At 33.8% G+C, this 17,019-nt stretch overlaps 1 protein-coding gene across 1 annotated transcript in view; it reads right to left on the bottom strand.

Annotated features, from left to right (window-relative positions):
* Nucleotides 1-17,019, bottom strand: part of LOC111049408 (KICSTOR complex protein SZT2) — a 123,537-nt gene that overhangs the window by 77,903 nt on the left and 28,615 nt on the right. Inside the window, exons 14-16 of the mRNA XM_039442183.1 lie at nucleotides 11,600-11,818; nucleotides 7,651-8,039; nucleotides 1,653-1,818 (exon numbers count right to left, since the gene is read on the bottom strand). Of these exons, the coding sequence (XP_039298117.1) occupies nucleotides 1,653-1,818; nucleotides 7,651-8,039; nucleotides 11,600-11,818 (774 nt within the window). The remainder of the gene's footprint in view (nucleotides 1-1,652; nucleotides 1,819-7,650; nucleotides 8,040-11,599; nucleotides 11,819-17,019) is intronic.

The following is a 17,019-nucleotide window of genomic DNA, read 5'->3' as shown; positions in this document are numbered from 1 at the left end:
TGTGACACTGGTAGTCTCTCATACTATGCTGTTCTTACACTCTCACCCCAACAAAACATTAATAATAGACAGTAGTCGACAGTAATCGGAATGAGTTAACAAATCGGCTTGAAATTTGGAACATAAGCGACCTATACCATGGTATGCCAGCTTCTTATGCTACATCTACTCTATGATTCGGTTTATATAACCGATACAACAATACAGAAGATGATCACAGCAATTAATAGTAGTTAATTATAATACTATTAAGGGCCGTTTGCTAAACTCGATCAAGTTAATCTGAAAGTTTAAACTTTCATCGGTTTCCTCAGTGCATTTACTAATCCAGTTCAAGTTAAACTAGTTTAGCGTTAAGTTGGTAATAGAATGTCATCGTTTATAATATCAGGAAGGCTGATTTGTACAGGAAATTTGTTATTTGTTTACAAACCATCAGTAAATTGAGGTTATGTAGATGTAGCTACTATTTTCTTGTTCAAAATCCACAGAGCTGTAAGCTGTACGGTAATAAAAGTGAAAAGCGATCAAGAAATTCTTTAAAAACTTATGTTAAGTTGGCACCAAAAAATATATTTAGAATGTAAGATAAAAAAGTTATTTTGTTACGCTTGAATCTACTACGGTCTTCCTCTTTTATCTCTCGAAAGCAAAATATCTCAGTTATGTGTTATTAAAAACATGTTTTCTAATCAAAGACCATTGTAAGCCTAAATAAATATCAATCAAATATTAAATTGGCAGTTTCTTTACTCAAGCGAAATCGTTAAAAAACTTCTCTATCATCCCAGAAATTTAAATTATTCGTTTTTTGCCCAATTTTTCTCAGTTTCAAAATTCACAGTCATCTTTATCAATCGCATTAAAAACTTCTATCAATTCCTATAATATTTTTTTACATTCAAATAACGATTCACTATAACCTAAATAATTATTATTATCGTCTACAGAAGCAATAAAAACAAACGACAAAAAATGATTTACTATCAGCTGTTTCCCCATCAAATCTTTACAGATTTCAAGTCAATCAAAATTATTTGGTTTAAACCTCCTGCTTTGGAGGTTTAAACTTTCCCAGAGTTTAAACTCAATACAGAGTTTAAACTGATACTGTGCAAACGGAATTTTAGTTTCAACAAAAAAAATCCAGATCTGGTTTAAGCTTTAGCTTAAACTTACACTGTGCAAACGGCCCTAAGTGTCACATTCTCCAAACATGGTTCAACTATTAAACTCGTTAATTAAAGTATGGTCGCATTTATTATTATGTGTTTCAATTGAGTCAGCTGTTGGTTTAAACTAGAATCTTAGTTCAACTTTCTAGTTTGAACCATCAGCTGACGTAATTATACATTATACGAATTAAATGAGTTTATAGGAATTTAATTTGATGATTCCTATGTTGAAATTGATTAAATGAATAATGAATTAATTTTAATGTTGAATGACTAAACTGAACACTTGATAAATACGAAAATAAAACTGTTACAAGTGATAAACAAACTATGCTAGTTGAAAACATCACAGGTGGTAATCAGATGATTCGCCACAGGTTTAATAGTTAAACCAACTTTGGATAAAGTGTCCCTAAGTTAGTTGCATACCGTATTTATTGAAAGTAAGTAGGGAGCAATAAAATGGTAAATTCATACTTGTTTGTGATCCAGTAGAAGAGACCCAAAACTCGCCACTTTGACTGTAATTGCAGAAACTTTCTTCATTCGACTTTTGTGTTTTCGAATTCTCATCTTTTATAAGAAAGTAATAATCGCCCTCCTTTTGCAGACAGTAACCCGGAATAGTCATTTGAGCTAGGTCCTGTAAATGGATAAAAGCAAAATAAATTACATATTATTATAATATTTGAGAGAAGCCATCTGGTGAAAAGTTCATTTTGAAAAAGTAGAACAAGTGATGAACGAAAAGTAGTACAAATAATGATGTTGATTACCGTTCTGATGGTAAGTGGCTATAAATTCTAATTGCCCAGGTTTTAAAACAAGTATGACTATAGTGAGGTCCACATTATAATGGCAGTGTACGATTGACAATACTGTTGCTGTCCTTTTCTATCATACAACAAAACAGATAGCACTATCTCTCTCTCGCTTTGCAATGTTGTCTATTTGCCAGAATATTTTATATTCACTTTTGACAGTGACTGTACAAAACTGACCAAACAATTCTCAGCCGCCATTTTTTTTCTTCATTCTATCAAAATACTTGAGTACACAAGTCGTATAATTGATTTAAAATGTATTTTTGAAACAATGAAATAATTTTAAAACATTACCGTATGAGAAACACAAATTAAAATAACTGAAATGACATTTTAAAAGTTGATAATTAACCATCCTGGACTTCATCCATGCTTCAGTTCACCTACCCGTATAGGTTAGACCTACTCGTACCGGTGTAAATAATATTGAAAAGTTATTTCAGAATGAATCCATTGAAATTACTCATTTTTTAATAGGATTTCTATTTTTCTTTTATTTTTAAAAGAAATTGGAATAGTATACCTACCAAATAACTTAGACCGCCATTTCAGGTTTGTATAAAAATAAAAATTTGATCTCGGGTATGAAAGCAAATTTTTGAATCAAATCATGAAAAAATATATTTTCTTGATTAATTTGACATTAAATTGATTATTTTATCAAGGAAATGATACTTATTATTAGATTAAATTTAATGGGATGAATTGAGTAACAGCTGTGTACAGTCAGTGGCAAAATGGAGAGACTTGACAACGTTTTTCTCCTATCTTTCTTCACTGCCATTATAACGTGGACCTCACTATAGAACTATAATAGCAAAATTAATTTCCGATATTTAATCGTTACGTGTGTAATAAGAGTGCACATATATAAATAAATGTCTGACGTGAATGAGCATAGCTATAATACACATTCAATTATATTTTATATGATAGACTACTATTTCTCCTAATTTTATCAACATGAAGACACCTCTGGTATCTTTAGAGCTCTGGATGAAAATACCTATAAATCTAACAGTGTGAGAAGAATTCATATTATTTTTCGCCCCACTTGGATGTAATGAGCCGGTTTACGTGCGTCATATGGAGGCCGAAAGTGATTGTTTTCTGACCAGGCCGGTAAAATTTTTACGGCCCTAGGGCTGTAAAATAACCTTGAAGTCAGCTGATTCTGATTTGATGTGAACGTGTTTACAAAATAGTTTATGAAATGGAATCAGTTTATGCTTCTAGAATTGAATAAAGTTTTTGCAATAAGATAGTATCATTTTATTTGGATGAATGAAATACAAATGAGATATTATAAACTATTCAAATTCAATTTTCAGAGTATAATAGAATCTAACCTCAAACCTCCTAGTAAAGCGTTTATCACGGAACATGGTGGATAAACGGAATCATTTTATGCTTCTAGAATTCAAGAAAGTATTCTGTAATAATATACTATCATTTTATTTAAATGGATAAAATACAGATAAGATATATATTATAAACTATTCAAATAATTCGATTTTCATAGAAGAATAGAACTTCTAACCTTAACTTCCATTGACATTCAGATTCAGATCACATCAGATTGGCCGAATTTCAAGTGTGCTAAAACAGCTGATCAAAAACTTTTTCAAGTTTGATAAACCAGCTGATCAAAAACTTTTTCAAGTGTGATAAACCAGCTGATCAAAAACTTTTCATTATTTGTGTTTATCATTCAATAATTAAAGCATTTATAATAATATCATCTTATTGTCATTTGGAAGAATAAAAAGTATAAACTCAACCTCTTACATAATTGAACATAATCTTTTAGGTTATTTAGACAAATCAGAATAAAAAATAAAAATACTTGGACAATTTCTTGATATTCAGATTTGCTAGAGCTATGACCTTCCACTTTTGCTTTCGGAAGTGCTTATAATAGACAATGAGAATAATTATTATTCTCATATATATATTGTTTATTTTTCTGTGTGGCGAAAAATTACGTTCTCACCATGGGCAAAAATGTTTTTCCGGCTCTCAATCTTTTCTAGTCCTCGGCCTACGGCCTCGGACTTGAAAACCGATTTCGAGCCAGAAAAGTCTCATTTTCGGCCCTAGGTGCGAAATATACTATTACACAGTGTTTACGATCTCCCTACCAATACTCTGGGGCATTGTTCCTGGGTAAAACATATCTAAATATCATATTTAAATTGTCCGCAAGTCTTCAGTTACTCACACAGTGGCCATTTTGCTTTTTTCACTTATTATTTTTTTCTAATGGTTAAATATACGAAATTGAAACTTTGCACAATCATTTATAACAACTAGACAAAGCTACAAAAAAAATATTATAATTTTTCAAATTCATAGAACAAAATGGCGGCCATTAAAAGATAACTCAGAAACCGTCATTTTTACAAAAACTTTACAAGAATAACTTTTTTTAGTAATTACCTATTGATTGGTACCTTATTTTTCAAGATTGGACCAATATTAACTGAGATATGGCAGCTTTAGTGACTGGTGACCACTGAATGTTTGTTGCAGTGCAAACCAAGACATGCTGATAGTCGCCTCAATGATGCAACAATCTCTTTTTGGATTGCATGTTAATAGTAATCGATTTTAGGTCATTTTGAACAATAAAATAACGTTACATAACTCTCTAAAGGTGGATCACCAACCACTAAAGCTGCCATATCTCAGTTAATATTGGTTCAATCTTAGAAAATCTGGAACCAATCAATAGGTAATTAAATTTACTAAAAAATGTTTCCAACGAAACCAACTGTTGTTTTTGTAAATGATCGTGCAAAGTTTCAATTTCGTATATTTAACCAATATTTATAAAAAAATAAGTGAAATAAGCAAAATGGCCGCTGTGTGAGTAACTGAAGACTTCCGGACAATTTAAATATGATATTTAAGATATGTTTTTTACCCAGGAACAATGCCCTAGGCCTAGAGTATTGGTAGGGAGTCGTAAACAACATGTATAACATAGATAAATTTAGTGTATTGTTCAGATTAGGCTGGCCACTAATGGTTGAACGAGCATTCACATATACAGTCGACTTACACTTGTTATTGCATGGTTGTGGCCGCGTTAACGTCACACCTCCAAGTGGGCATCTGATTTTCGCATATCCCGTCACATGACACGCGAGCTACTACACTTGGCCACTGCAAGTCGGTAGGCGAGTATCACAGAGCAGTTTAGTCTACATTGCAGTAGAAGCATCCAAACTAACCGTGCACTTCGGTCAGGGCACTGCACAGCTCCGGGCCTGGCCGGGGCCCGGACGTATCCTCCAACTCCTCTACTGGTTCCCAATTGTTTACGTCTCCAGGGTGGGCGCTTGCCAGTGAGAGGGGGTTTTTGACCTGCTATGATGCTGAAGTCCCACAGTCTGGCCTATGGGAATTTCCAGAGACGGGTTTCCTGATTCCGATAGTCTGGCTAACACCGAAACTCCACCAGAGATCCTTCACCCTGCCCAGCTACTCCCAGAGACGGAGAGTTTAGGTGCAAACCATGCACCTCACATAGCTGTGATACCTCACACAGCGAAACGCTTTGAGCAAAATTGTTTGAGGTTAGGTTTTGTATTTCCAATTTATGTTGTTTATTTTTTCTTCGCTGCTCTATTTGAGGTTAAATTATTTTTTCCTACAGTTACCTTGGAAAGTGACCATTTCTGCACTGATTGCAGGCCTCAAAGAATCACTTTTCCGCTCTAGTGCGCAAAGTATTACTTTGCGTACTCTCAATACTTTGCGTATTATCTTGCAGCCATCCCAATCAGCTGTTGACATTGTTGGCGTGTATTTTGAATGCGAATTTGTGCTATCTATATTTTTTCTGATTTTCAAATAAATAAAAATGAGAACTCATTAAATTATACATTTTGAATATTATAAATTATTCATTATTTCAAATAATATTTTCTTCATTCATAAATTGATTGGTTGAAAAATTATTTAGAAATTAAGATTTACTCAAGATTATTCAAATTTTCAAATTAATTGGATTAATTAAATTTTTCATTTGAATAAATTATCAATTATTAATTTTCAATTGGATTATCAAGTTTAAAATGAATATTAAAGTTGTTATTAATAACAAAATTATACAGACAAACATTTGATGGATTTCAGCCATCATTTTTCAAATTAATTGGATTAATTAATTTTTCATTTGAATAAATTATCAATTATTAATTTTCAATTGGATTATCAAGTTTAAAATGAATATTAAAGTTGTTATTAATAACAAAATTATACAGACAAACATTTGATGGATTTCAGCCATCATTTTACCCATAATCAATGACTTCTCATATTCAATGGTAACTGTAGGGAAAATTTAATGTGAAATACGTGTGCAAAGTTCCTCTGCTGCACTCAAGAAACCATTCTGCCCTCGCCTACGGCTCATGCGTAAACGTTTCTTTTGGTGCAGCAAAGTGTCACTTTGCGCACTAGTTGCGTAATTTATTAATATAAATTTTCAAGTGGTTATTTTATGTTAGAGCCTCTCGCTGATTTAGTGTATGTGCATGCACGTTCAACCGTTAGTGACCAGTCTAACTTTCACATATCAACTAACCCCTTAGGACCGTTTGCACAGTGTAAGTTTAAGCTAAAGCTTAAACCAAATCTGGATTTTTTCTTGGTTTAAACTAAAATTCCGTTTGCACACTATCAGTTCAAACTCTGTATTGAGTTTAAACTCTTGGAAAGTTTAAACATCCAAAGCAGGAGGATTAAATCAAATAGTTTGGATTAACTTGACTTCTGTAAAGATTTGATGGGGAAAACAGCTGATAGTAAATTATTTTTCAACGGTTGTTTTTAATGCTTCTGTAGACGATAATAATTATTATTTAGGTTATAAGTGAATCATTATTTGAATGTAAATATAAATATAATGGAAGAATTGATAGAAGTTTTTATTGCGATTGATAAAGATGACTGTGAAGAAATTTTGAAACTGAGAAAAATTAGGCAAAAAACGAATCATATAAATTTATGGAATGATAGAGAATTTTTTAAACGGTTTTGCTTGAGTAAAGCAGCTGATTAAATACACCACTTGATAGAAAATAAGACAATTTTTAACAGTGATCTTTGATTAGAAAACATGTTCTTAAAACACATAACAGAGATATTTTGCTTTCGAAAGATTTCTAATAAACAAGGAGGACCGTAGTAGATTTAAGCGTAACAAAATAACTTTTTCTTACATTCTAAAATATATTTTTGGTGGCAACTAAATATAAATTGTATCTAATAGTAATATAGCATTCCATCATTTTATGAAGAACTTCTTGATCGCTTTTCACTTTTATTACCGTACAGCTTACAGCTCTGTGGATTTGGTACGAGGAAATAGTAGCTACATAAGCTCAATTTACTGATGGTTTGTAAACAAATAACAAATTTCCTGTAAAAATCAGCCTTCCTGATATTATAAACAATGACATTCTATTACCAACTTGACGCTAAATTAGTTTAACTTAAACTGGATTAGTAAATGCTCTGAGAAAACCGATTCAAGTTTAAACTTTCAGATTAACTTAATCGAGTTTAGTAATTTATACTGTGCAAACGGCCCTTAAACTGTTATTATTTGAACTATTACAACTGCATGTATTTGAACTGACCTTGAGGAAGCAACCCATACTGTGTTCAAGACCGAAGACAAACTTCAAAGGCACTAGTTGGTGCAGGCAGCTGGGACGATTCACAGAAGTCTCGACGTGATGTGACACAAATTGCAGCGTTTCCTGAGAGACCGGAACTACATCCAACATGAAGGCGGCTATCTCATCGTGCATGAGCCATTCGATTTCCTTGACACACTGTGCCACCGCCTTTTGCTGGTTGTCAGGCAGGTGGTGCAGTTGCGGTGTACTGGTGTCCGTGGTGGTCGCTGGTTGGCTGAGAGGAGGCTGAGTACTGGTTTTGGCGGTGAGCACCAATCGCAACACCACTTTCATGTCGCTCAAGTTCAACTTTTCCAGTTTGTTGTTGTCCACATCTAGCAGTTCGTCTGTCCCAAAAATATTATCGTGTCAAATAATTGTTGCTATATTTTTGTCTTGTACTTATGTGGTCTACCATACAGGTAAAAAAATATTGGGCCATATGAATAAAGTTGAGCATTTGCTTATACTTCTAAAATATGGAGCATTTGCTTCATTTTCTATGAATAAACGTGAGCAAAACCTTTTGCTCATGCTCATAAAAAAATAGTTTGAGCATTTGCTCAAAAGTGAAAGCTTTTGCTCAAAATTTTATGAATAAACTAGAGCATTTGCTCAACTTTTGAAGCAAATGCTTCTAAAAAAGGTGAGTCTAGTCTAGAGCAGCTTATCACCTTCTGCTCATAGTAAAATGGCTCAACTAATTCGTATGAGGAAGAGGAAACTATACCAGATACGATCACAACCAATAGTTGAGAACTATAAAAATCTTTTAAGATTCAACCATGATATATATCACCATTATCCCTACAAAAGAATAAATACAAAAGATAGCTACCTGTTTTAAAGATAGCCATCACAAAATAGGAAATGGGCATTTAAGAAGATGAGAGTGTAGACGATTATAAGAAGGCTATTGATATTATAAGAATATGCTGAAGATTATTATAGAGATGACATTTTTTCACACTATTATTTCAAAATTCTAAACTCAACTAACCTAAAACTCTATTCATAAAATAGAAAACAGAGCAGACGAAGCAAACACAAGCGGTGCACCCTATTTGCATATTTAGCGCTTCCGTGAGCTATAAAAACAAACTAAGGCTACAAAAGCGAATCAGCTAATGAAAAATCTCTAAAATACGTGAGCATTTGCTCCAGAGTTCAGGAGCATAAGGTAAGAGTAAAAGGTAAAGCTTATTCATATAAAAATGAGCAAATGCTTTTGCTTCTACCTTTTGCTCATGAGCAAAACCTTATGCTCCATGCTCTTGCTCATGAGCATTTGCTCTGGATTTATTCATATGGGCCATTGATTATAGTGAGGCCTATGTTATAATGGCAGTGAAGAAAGACAGGTGAAACAGCGATGCCGATTCTCTACCTTGCCACCGCCTTCTATAGAGGATTGCGGATATTTAGGTTTATCTGATGTTATATTAACTACTGTTCATTCTTGTTTAAAATAATAAATTATATTTTATTTCAAGAAAATTTATTCCTTAATATTAAATGACAAATTTAATTAATTGTGATTAAATATCTCAATTAATTACTATTTTACATTGTTCAAACGATCTGGCATTGTTGCGGAGCCAGAATAGGATAGCTCTATCTCCTGTGCAGAATGATAGACAAGGATAGGAACACCAATGCTAATCAGACATTATAACGAGGACGTCACTATAGTGAGGAGATTTTAGTACAAATTAACACTGAAATTTCAAGTCAGAAAGTATAAATTGAGAATAATTTGCACCTCCGAAGACATATAATATATAGTCCCAAATGTGAACTTCATACAAAAATATGGTCAGGGCGGAGTAAGCCCGGCTTCAGGCTTCAAACTATAAATAGGTCAATGCTAATGTTCATAATTATGTAATAGTAGTCCAGGCAATGAATGTTCAAAAAACCTATAGCTTTTAGCTTTTAAAGCTAATAGCTCATGCTATAGTCCAGTCAAGGAAAGGTTATAGAGGGAAAAGTTAGGAAGACAATTTTTGACCCCGCAGTTCTGTTTAGGGTAGTAAGGAGGTAAACATATCAAAAGTCCCCACCCCTACCTCCTGTGCTAAGGGGGTACCATTTTTTGGCTTCTCGCATAAAACTCAAAAACTATGTATCTTGAGGACTTGACTGTCCCTGAACCTTCTACAACTTTTTTTATATTATCACGTACACCCTGAATACCTGAGTATAAAAAAACTAATGATTATCGTGGGTTTGTAGAGCATTGAATTCTCTTTATAATGATTTATTATTTCACCATTCCAAGTTCTCCTTTCATTGTTATAGCAGCTTCAATGTAGTGGGTAGGGGGATATTCATTGCTGCAACAATTGATTGTTTGACAATGACATTTGATGGGGGTGTCTGTGAGACAATTTTTGACTTTGCAGCTTGATTTGGACTAGTTGATAGGTGAACATAGCAAAAGTGCGCATCTTCATCCCTCTGTTGAAGGTGTGGAACCGCTGAGTTGACACTTGTTGCAGCAATGAAAATTTCACCCCCTACATTCAAGCTACTATAACAATGAATGGATGAACTTGCAATAGTGAAATAATATAAAATTTCAAAGAGAATTCAATGCTCTACAAACCGACAATAAGCATACGTTTTTACGATGCATTGTTGAAGAGTTATAAGCCCTGAAAGAGAAATACATTGGATAAAAACCTGCTGTTTTAACAATTACACACCTTCATGAGCGAATATCTCGGGAACTGTTGAGAATATCACAAAATTCCACTGAGCCAAAAGTGTAGAGAATTTATCAAGCTTTATTTTTGAATAGTTGGTTATGTCGGATGAACGCATTGTTCTCAAGATATGAGCGTCGAAGCAAAACGCTGAAAAATGCAACTTTTAAACCACCCTCATCCCCTTAGAACATGAGTTAGGAATGGGGACTTTTGATATGTTCTCCTCCTAACTAGTCTCAACAAAGCTGCAAAGTCAAAAATTTAGTTTAAAACATTCCCTCCAAATTCCTTTGTCTATTGGTCTATTGTTGCAAAAATTGAGATTTCAGACTCAACACTAAAGCTGCTGCAAAAGGTGTAGGGAAATTCGTAAATGTGTAAAATTACACATAAAATTTAAGAGAATTTAATGCTCTATAAGCTCATAATCAGCATGATTTTTTCCGTCGATTTTTGAAAAGTTATAAGAGCAAAAACAGAAAAAAATTGGTGGCAAACGTGTTTTTTCAAAAATGTCACACATTCAAGAGCGGATATCTCGAAAACTAGAGGAGATATGAAAAAAGTTGTAGAATGAATATTTTAGGAAATTATGTAAGCTTTAATTTGTTATATGACAGTGAAGTCCTTAGTATACATAGTTTCTGAGTTTTATGCGAGAAACCAAGAAATGGTACCTTTAAAACACCCCCATCCCATCAGCAAAGTGGGTAGGGGTGGGGACTTTTGATATGTTTACCTCTTTACTACCCTAAACAGAACTGCGGGGTCAAAAATTGTCCTCCTAACTTTTCCCTCTATAACCTTTCCTTGACTGGATTATAGCATGAGCTATCCATAAAAATTACCAAGCATTTTATTTTATTAGGTACAACACTACTAGTTTCAACTCTTCAAGAGCCATTTTCAAGTGTGAGAATAAATTGATGAGCTTAATTTGGTTTGATTTAAACAACCCATTTTCAGTAAAGTTTTGCAGTTCATAGAACTGAATCATATGGATGATTATAATATGAACATAAACTAGCATTAATTCAATGTTGTTTATTCATTTTGTTTATAATTGAAACTGACTCTTGAAGAATTGATACTAGTTGTGCTGTGAAAAAATAAATACCCTGAAATGAAGAATGAACATGATCCATATTTTTCAAGTACTATTCTTGAACTACTATATATTTTAGTAGCCTACTTACTTAAGCATGTCGGTATTATTTTGACAGTGCAATTGTTACTGTCTCCTGCAGAATTGAGAGAACAGTCCAAATGCAAGAAAAGTGGAGAAACTTCTTCGACCGATTCGTCATCTGGAAAATTGCTTATACTATCGGAATCCATGTTGGCTATCAGAGATGTTCTGGCATCGTCAGGTGTTGTTACACAATTGTTAGCCACACCCTCCCAACCACTCTGACCTGCAACAAAATTAATTAATTATAAAACTGTGTCTAAAGTTTAAACTCTAGGAAAGTTTAAACTACCAAAGCAGGAGGTTTAAATAAATAAATATTTCATTGGTCATAAATATTACAATAATACATGGACCATTGTCAGACAACATAAAACAATGAAAGGTTCACAACAAAACTTAAAGCTATTAGTAAAAAATATACTAAATGTTAGGATGTAGGCTACAACGTTGAAACACCTAACTCCAGTCAACCTCAAAATATTCGCCTATAGTGTACAAGCACTTGACAATAATTCTTTTAAAACTGTAAGCAAAATGTGGAACGGCAGGAGAAGCATCCACCAAATATGTAAGCACGATGTGCCTACACCAAATATGTAAGGGGAAAAAACTATGATATCAAGAAAAGAACAGAATAACTAGAACTTTAATTAATGAATCTTTAACATATATACATTTGAACAAAACAAGATTAATTTGATTATAAAACAATATTTGATATGAATTAATGGGGAAAACATTCGCTTGCTGCTAATGAGGATTCAATGTTTGTGGCTATGAAAAATTAAGAACAAATGATTCAGTAGTCACCTACCTTTTTGAAATGGCTTCCCACTTTGGCATCCACTGGTATTTCGCGACTTTAGTTTTTTTAAAAAAAAGAACAAATATTAACTGAACCAATGAATAGGCTCAGAACCCGTCTCCCTTAACAATACAATTATTTTTATACTGCCCGATCTGTGACAGAATAACTGTACTATTAAACGAACCGAAATCTAGCCTTTTTCACTGGATCAGCCGGACTTGACTTTAAGTCCTATCGAACGAGCTCACACACTGACACAGCCAAAAGTAAAATTTTGGGTATTAAATATAACTCAGTCAATGCCAAACATGAAGCCATTTCAAGTACATATTTTTATCTGTCGCACAAGCGGCACGTTTGTTATTAAAAACAAAAGAGAAGCTACATTAATTTTGACAACAAATGAAATAAACAATCCTTCTGTCGATGACAAAAATTGTTCAAGGACAAAAACACTGTTCATTCAACTTTTCCAATTTAAAACTCTAAAATCCTGATCAATATGAGATAAATATATGATTCATATATATGTCCCATATGACTAGGTGACAAAACCCGCTTAAATTGATTGAGTGGCAGCTGCTTTAGATGGTCGGGAGTATGATTGTATAACTTGACTGACATATAATATAAGTTACGGAAGCCTCAGCTGACGTCTTTCACTATCTCTATGGAGACAGCTAAGATTATGATGTTGATTAAATAAACAATCATTCTTTGTCTGAGTTTGAATGAGACGTTTTATTCCTATCTACTTAACTGGTGCCGAAACCAAAATATTATCTAGTATTTTTAGTTGAAGTTAACAGGAATTTTCGGATAGATTTTGAAAATGCCAAGGAGGAAAAAGGAAATTGCATCAAATATTGAAATTACCGGGAAAGAACCACCACTTATGGACGTGAAATGTCTCATGAATTTGATCGGATCAATTCAGGAGTTCCAAGGAGAGGTAAAAGAACTTAGTCTATTCTTGGAGAGAATGGATGCCATCCATTCTCAAATTATTGACAGCAATTTTGATGAATTAACAACTACAAACCTGCATTCGTTTTTCTTGTCTAGAATAAGTACATCAATTATGGTTGATTTGGGAGTATCGTTCAGTTCATCTTGGGAGGATGTTAAAAAAGCCCTTAAAGAACGTTATGCAGGTGCAAGGAAATCAGTCTCTGCAATGGCAATGAGAGTGTTGGAATTGAATCGTGATTTGGGAGAGTCAATTGGTAGTTTTGCCAATCGGTTATCGCAATTGGTTAAAGAATTGAAATCGAAAGTTTTAGATTCGTGTAATACTAAAGAGGAAGGGGTATGGAGAAATAAAATCTATGAAGAGTTATCAATGGAAGTTTTGTTAAGAGCAGCTTCGGAGCGAGTATGTACGAGTGTGAAAATTGCAAAACCTCAGTCTTTAGAAGAGACTATTCAAATTGTCAAAGATGAGGAGTCTTATTGGAAAGAAGCTAGTCATAGACACTCAAATTGGAGAGTGGTTGAGAATAAGAGAAGATATTCACTTAATAGTAGAACCTCTCCTGTTTATGGTAACAGATCGAACCAGAAATGGAGAACTGATGTAAAGGGATTGGTTACTAATGGGAAAGGAAATAGAAAGGAAAGAGAAGGGAAATTAGCACGAAACGAGTGTTGGGAGTGTAGGGAAGAAGGGCATTTTGCCAGAGAATGTCCTTACATTTATAGAAAGGAAGTTACCCCAAAAAAGAATTTTGGAAGAAGAGAAGTCAATGCTTTGAGGAGGAAGGAAAATCGCAAAAAAATTTGGAAGGTAGTTCTGATGGAGAGAGTTTAACTCACTCCTCAGATAGTGAAAATAGCTGTTACCGTTATGAAAGTCAATATCGAGAGAAAAATGAAAAAGACTGGCCTGAATTGGAGGAAAATAAATCAACCAAATTATCGACAAAGAAAGGTAGGAATAAAGATTGAGGATTTCGGATGAGGAATATAGGTAGCAAGGAACAAAAAGTGGATTGCAAAAAAGGAGAGCTACCTATATTTTATGTGAAGAGTTGGGATGTTTATTGCTTGTATGATACAGGATCGGACAGTACAATAATTTCGGAAGAAGCATTAATAAAAATTGATCATAGTTTGAAAATAGAAGGGTGTTCTAGTGAAATGTTAACTTTGACAGGAAGAAAAGCTTTAAAAGGGGAAGTAGATTTAAATCTGTTTGGATTGATTGGTTTTAAAAAAATTATGAGAGTTCATGTATCAACAGAAATAATGAACAACAAGTATGATGTGATAATTGGTTGTGATATGATGAGAGATCTTGGAGCTGCTCCTATCAATATAAATGGTCAATGGATAATCAAGTTGGGGGATAGAAATTATAAATCGAAAAATTCAATTGCTAAAGAAAAACATTTACTAATGGGTTCCATTGTGAGAGGAAATTGTTATGAACAATTTATAGACAAGGAACAAGAAAAATTAGCATTCTATATGCTGGAAAAGTATAAGGACACTTTATATAATGAAGGAGAGAGTCTGACAACAACAGGGAGAGTTCAGCACTCAATTCAATTAAAGTCATCAAAACCAATATTTATAAAAGCCAGAAGGTATCCACATGCAATGAAAAAAATCATTAGAGAACACATTAAGGATATGCTAGAACAGGGCATTATAAAAAAGTCTATCTCTCCATTTTGTAATCCATTATGGGTTGTACCAAAAAAGTCTTCCCCTGGAGAACCGCCAAAACATAGGGTGGTTGTAGATTTCAGAGTTTTAAATGATCAAACAGAGTTGGAGAGATATCCCCTTCCAAGGCTAGAGGATATGATTGACAGAATGCACGAGCTAAAGTTTTCAGCACTCTGGATCTAAAGTCGGGATACCATCAAATAAGAATGAATCCAAGGGACATGGAGAAGACAGCATTTAGCTTTGAGAGAGGACATTATGAATTTACAAGGATGCCTTTTGGGTTGAAAAACGCAGTACCAACGTTTCAAAGGCTGATGGATGAGTTTTTAGAAGACATAAATGAAGAAGCAATACAAATCTACATGGATGATATCATTGTGTTCAGCAAGAATCTCGAAGATCATAAAGCACATCTCACACAGTTATTTGAAAGAATAAGGAAGTTTGGCCTTAAGCTGTCAAAGGAAAAAACTAACTTGTGTCAATCTGAAGTGAAATTCATGGGTCATGTGATTTCGGAAAGTGGAGTTCGTCCTGACAGCCAGAAAATTAGTGCAATAGAAGACATTCCAATTCCAAAGAATTTGAAAGAGATAAAAACATTTTTAGGCATGGTCGGCTATTATAGAAAATTCATTCACAAATTTGCACAGATGACTGAACCATTAACAAACTTATTAAAAAGAGGTGTGAAGTTCCACATATCATCAGATGTTATCCAAGCAGTTGAAAAGTGTAAAGAAGCAATTTGTTCAACGCCTATACTTCAGTTTCCAGATCTTCAACAACCCTTTACATTAACAACAGATGCTAGTGGGGAAGCAATAGGAGGTGTACTATCCCAAAATGAGAAACCGGTTGCTTTTGCAAGCAGGAAACTTACTCCGGCCGAGAGGCGTTATAGTACAATTGAAAGGGAATTTCTTGCTATTGTATGGTGTGTTGAGAATTTTAGACCATACCTTTACGGAAATGAATTTGTGCTAAGAACAGATCACATGCCACTTTTATGGATGAATAAGCTGAAAGAAACATCCGCCAGGATAACCAAGTGGAAAGAAAAATTGGCTGTTTACTCATTCAAAATTCAACACATTAAAGGAGTAGATAATGTAGTTGCTGATTGTTTATCTCGGAATATAAATCCTCTACAAGTGAAGCAAATTAATTTGGAAGTGATGGAAAATTGCATTATAAATGATAACGTAATCAAATAATTCTTGAAAGACAAAACTTTGGAGGTATAACAAAAACTACCCATCGTTATGGCCCAATTCATACTTATACAATTACAATTGGCCCTCAGGCGACAGATGATGAACTGAAACATACAATAAAGCAGTTGATGGTAAGGGGGAAAGTTTATTTTATATTTTCCAAGGAAAAAGATTTTATTGATAAAATTAAGAGCTTTCATAAAGATGAATGCTGGGACTCAAAAATACACTTGATAATTTGTGATAGACAAGTTAAAACAGTTGAAGATAGAAGAGAACAACAAGAAGTTGTAGAACAATATCACATTGGAAGGACCAACCATAGAGGGGAAAAGGAAACGTTGCAACACCTGAAACGGCAGTATTATTGGCTGAATATGGCCAAAACAATAAGAAATGTGCTGGGAAAGTGTGCAGCATGCAATATAGCAAAATATGACAGAAAGCCTTACAAGACGCCTCAGATGGTCACACCTACTCCCGCAAGACCAGCAGAAATAATTCAAGTTGACATTTTCTATTACAATAAACTGAAGTATCTTACTACAATCGATTGTTTTACAAGGCTTGCTTCTGCATGGATTTTAAAGAATAAAACAGCCAAGTGCATGGAACAAAATTTACTAGCATTTTTTGGGCTCTTCAATACCCCCAACATGTTGTTAATGGACAAAGGAAAAGAATTCGACAACAATCGGATCAAAAAACTTTTAGAGGAACTTG

The sequence above is a fragment of the Nilaparvata lugens genome, chromosome X (genome assembly GCF_014356525.2).
Source record: "Nilaparvata lugens isolate BPH chromosome X, ASM1435652v1, whole genome shotgun sequence".
NCBI classification, from domain to species: domain Eukaryota; kingdom Metazoa; phylum Arthropoda; class Insecta; order Hemiptera; family Delphacidae; genus Nilaparvata; species Nilaparvata lugens.
The sequence above is the reverse complement of the archived record's forward strand: the minus strand, read 5'-3'. Positions and strand labels throughout refer to the sequence as shown.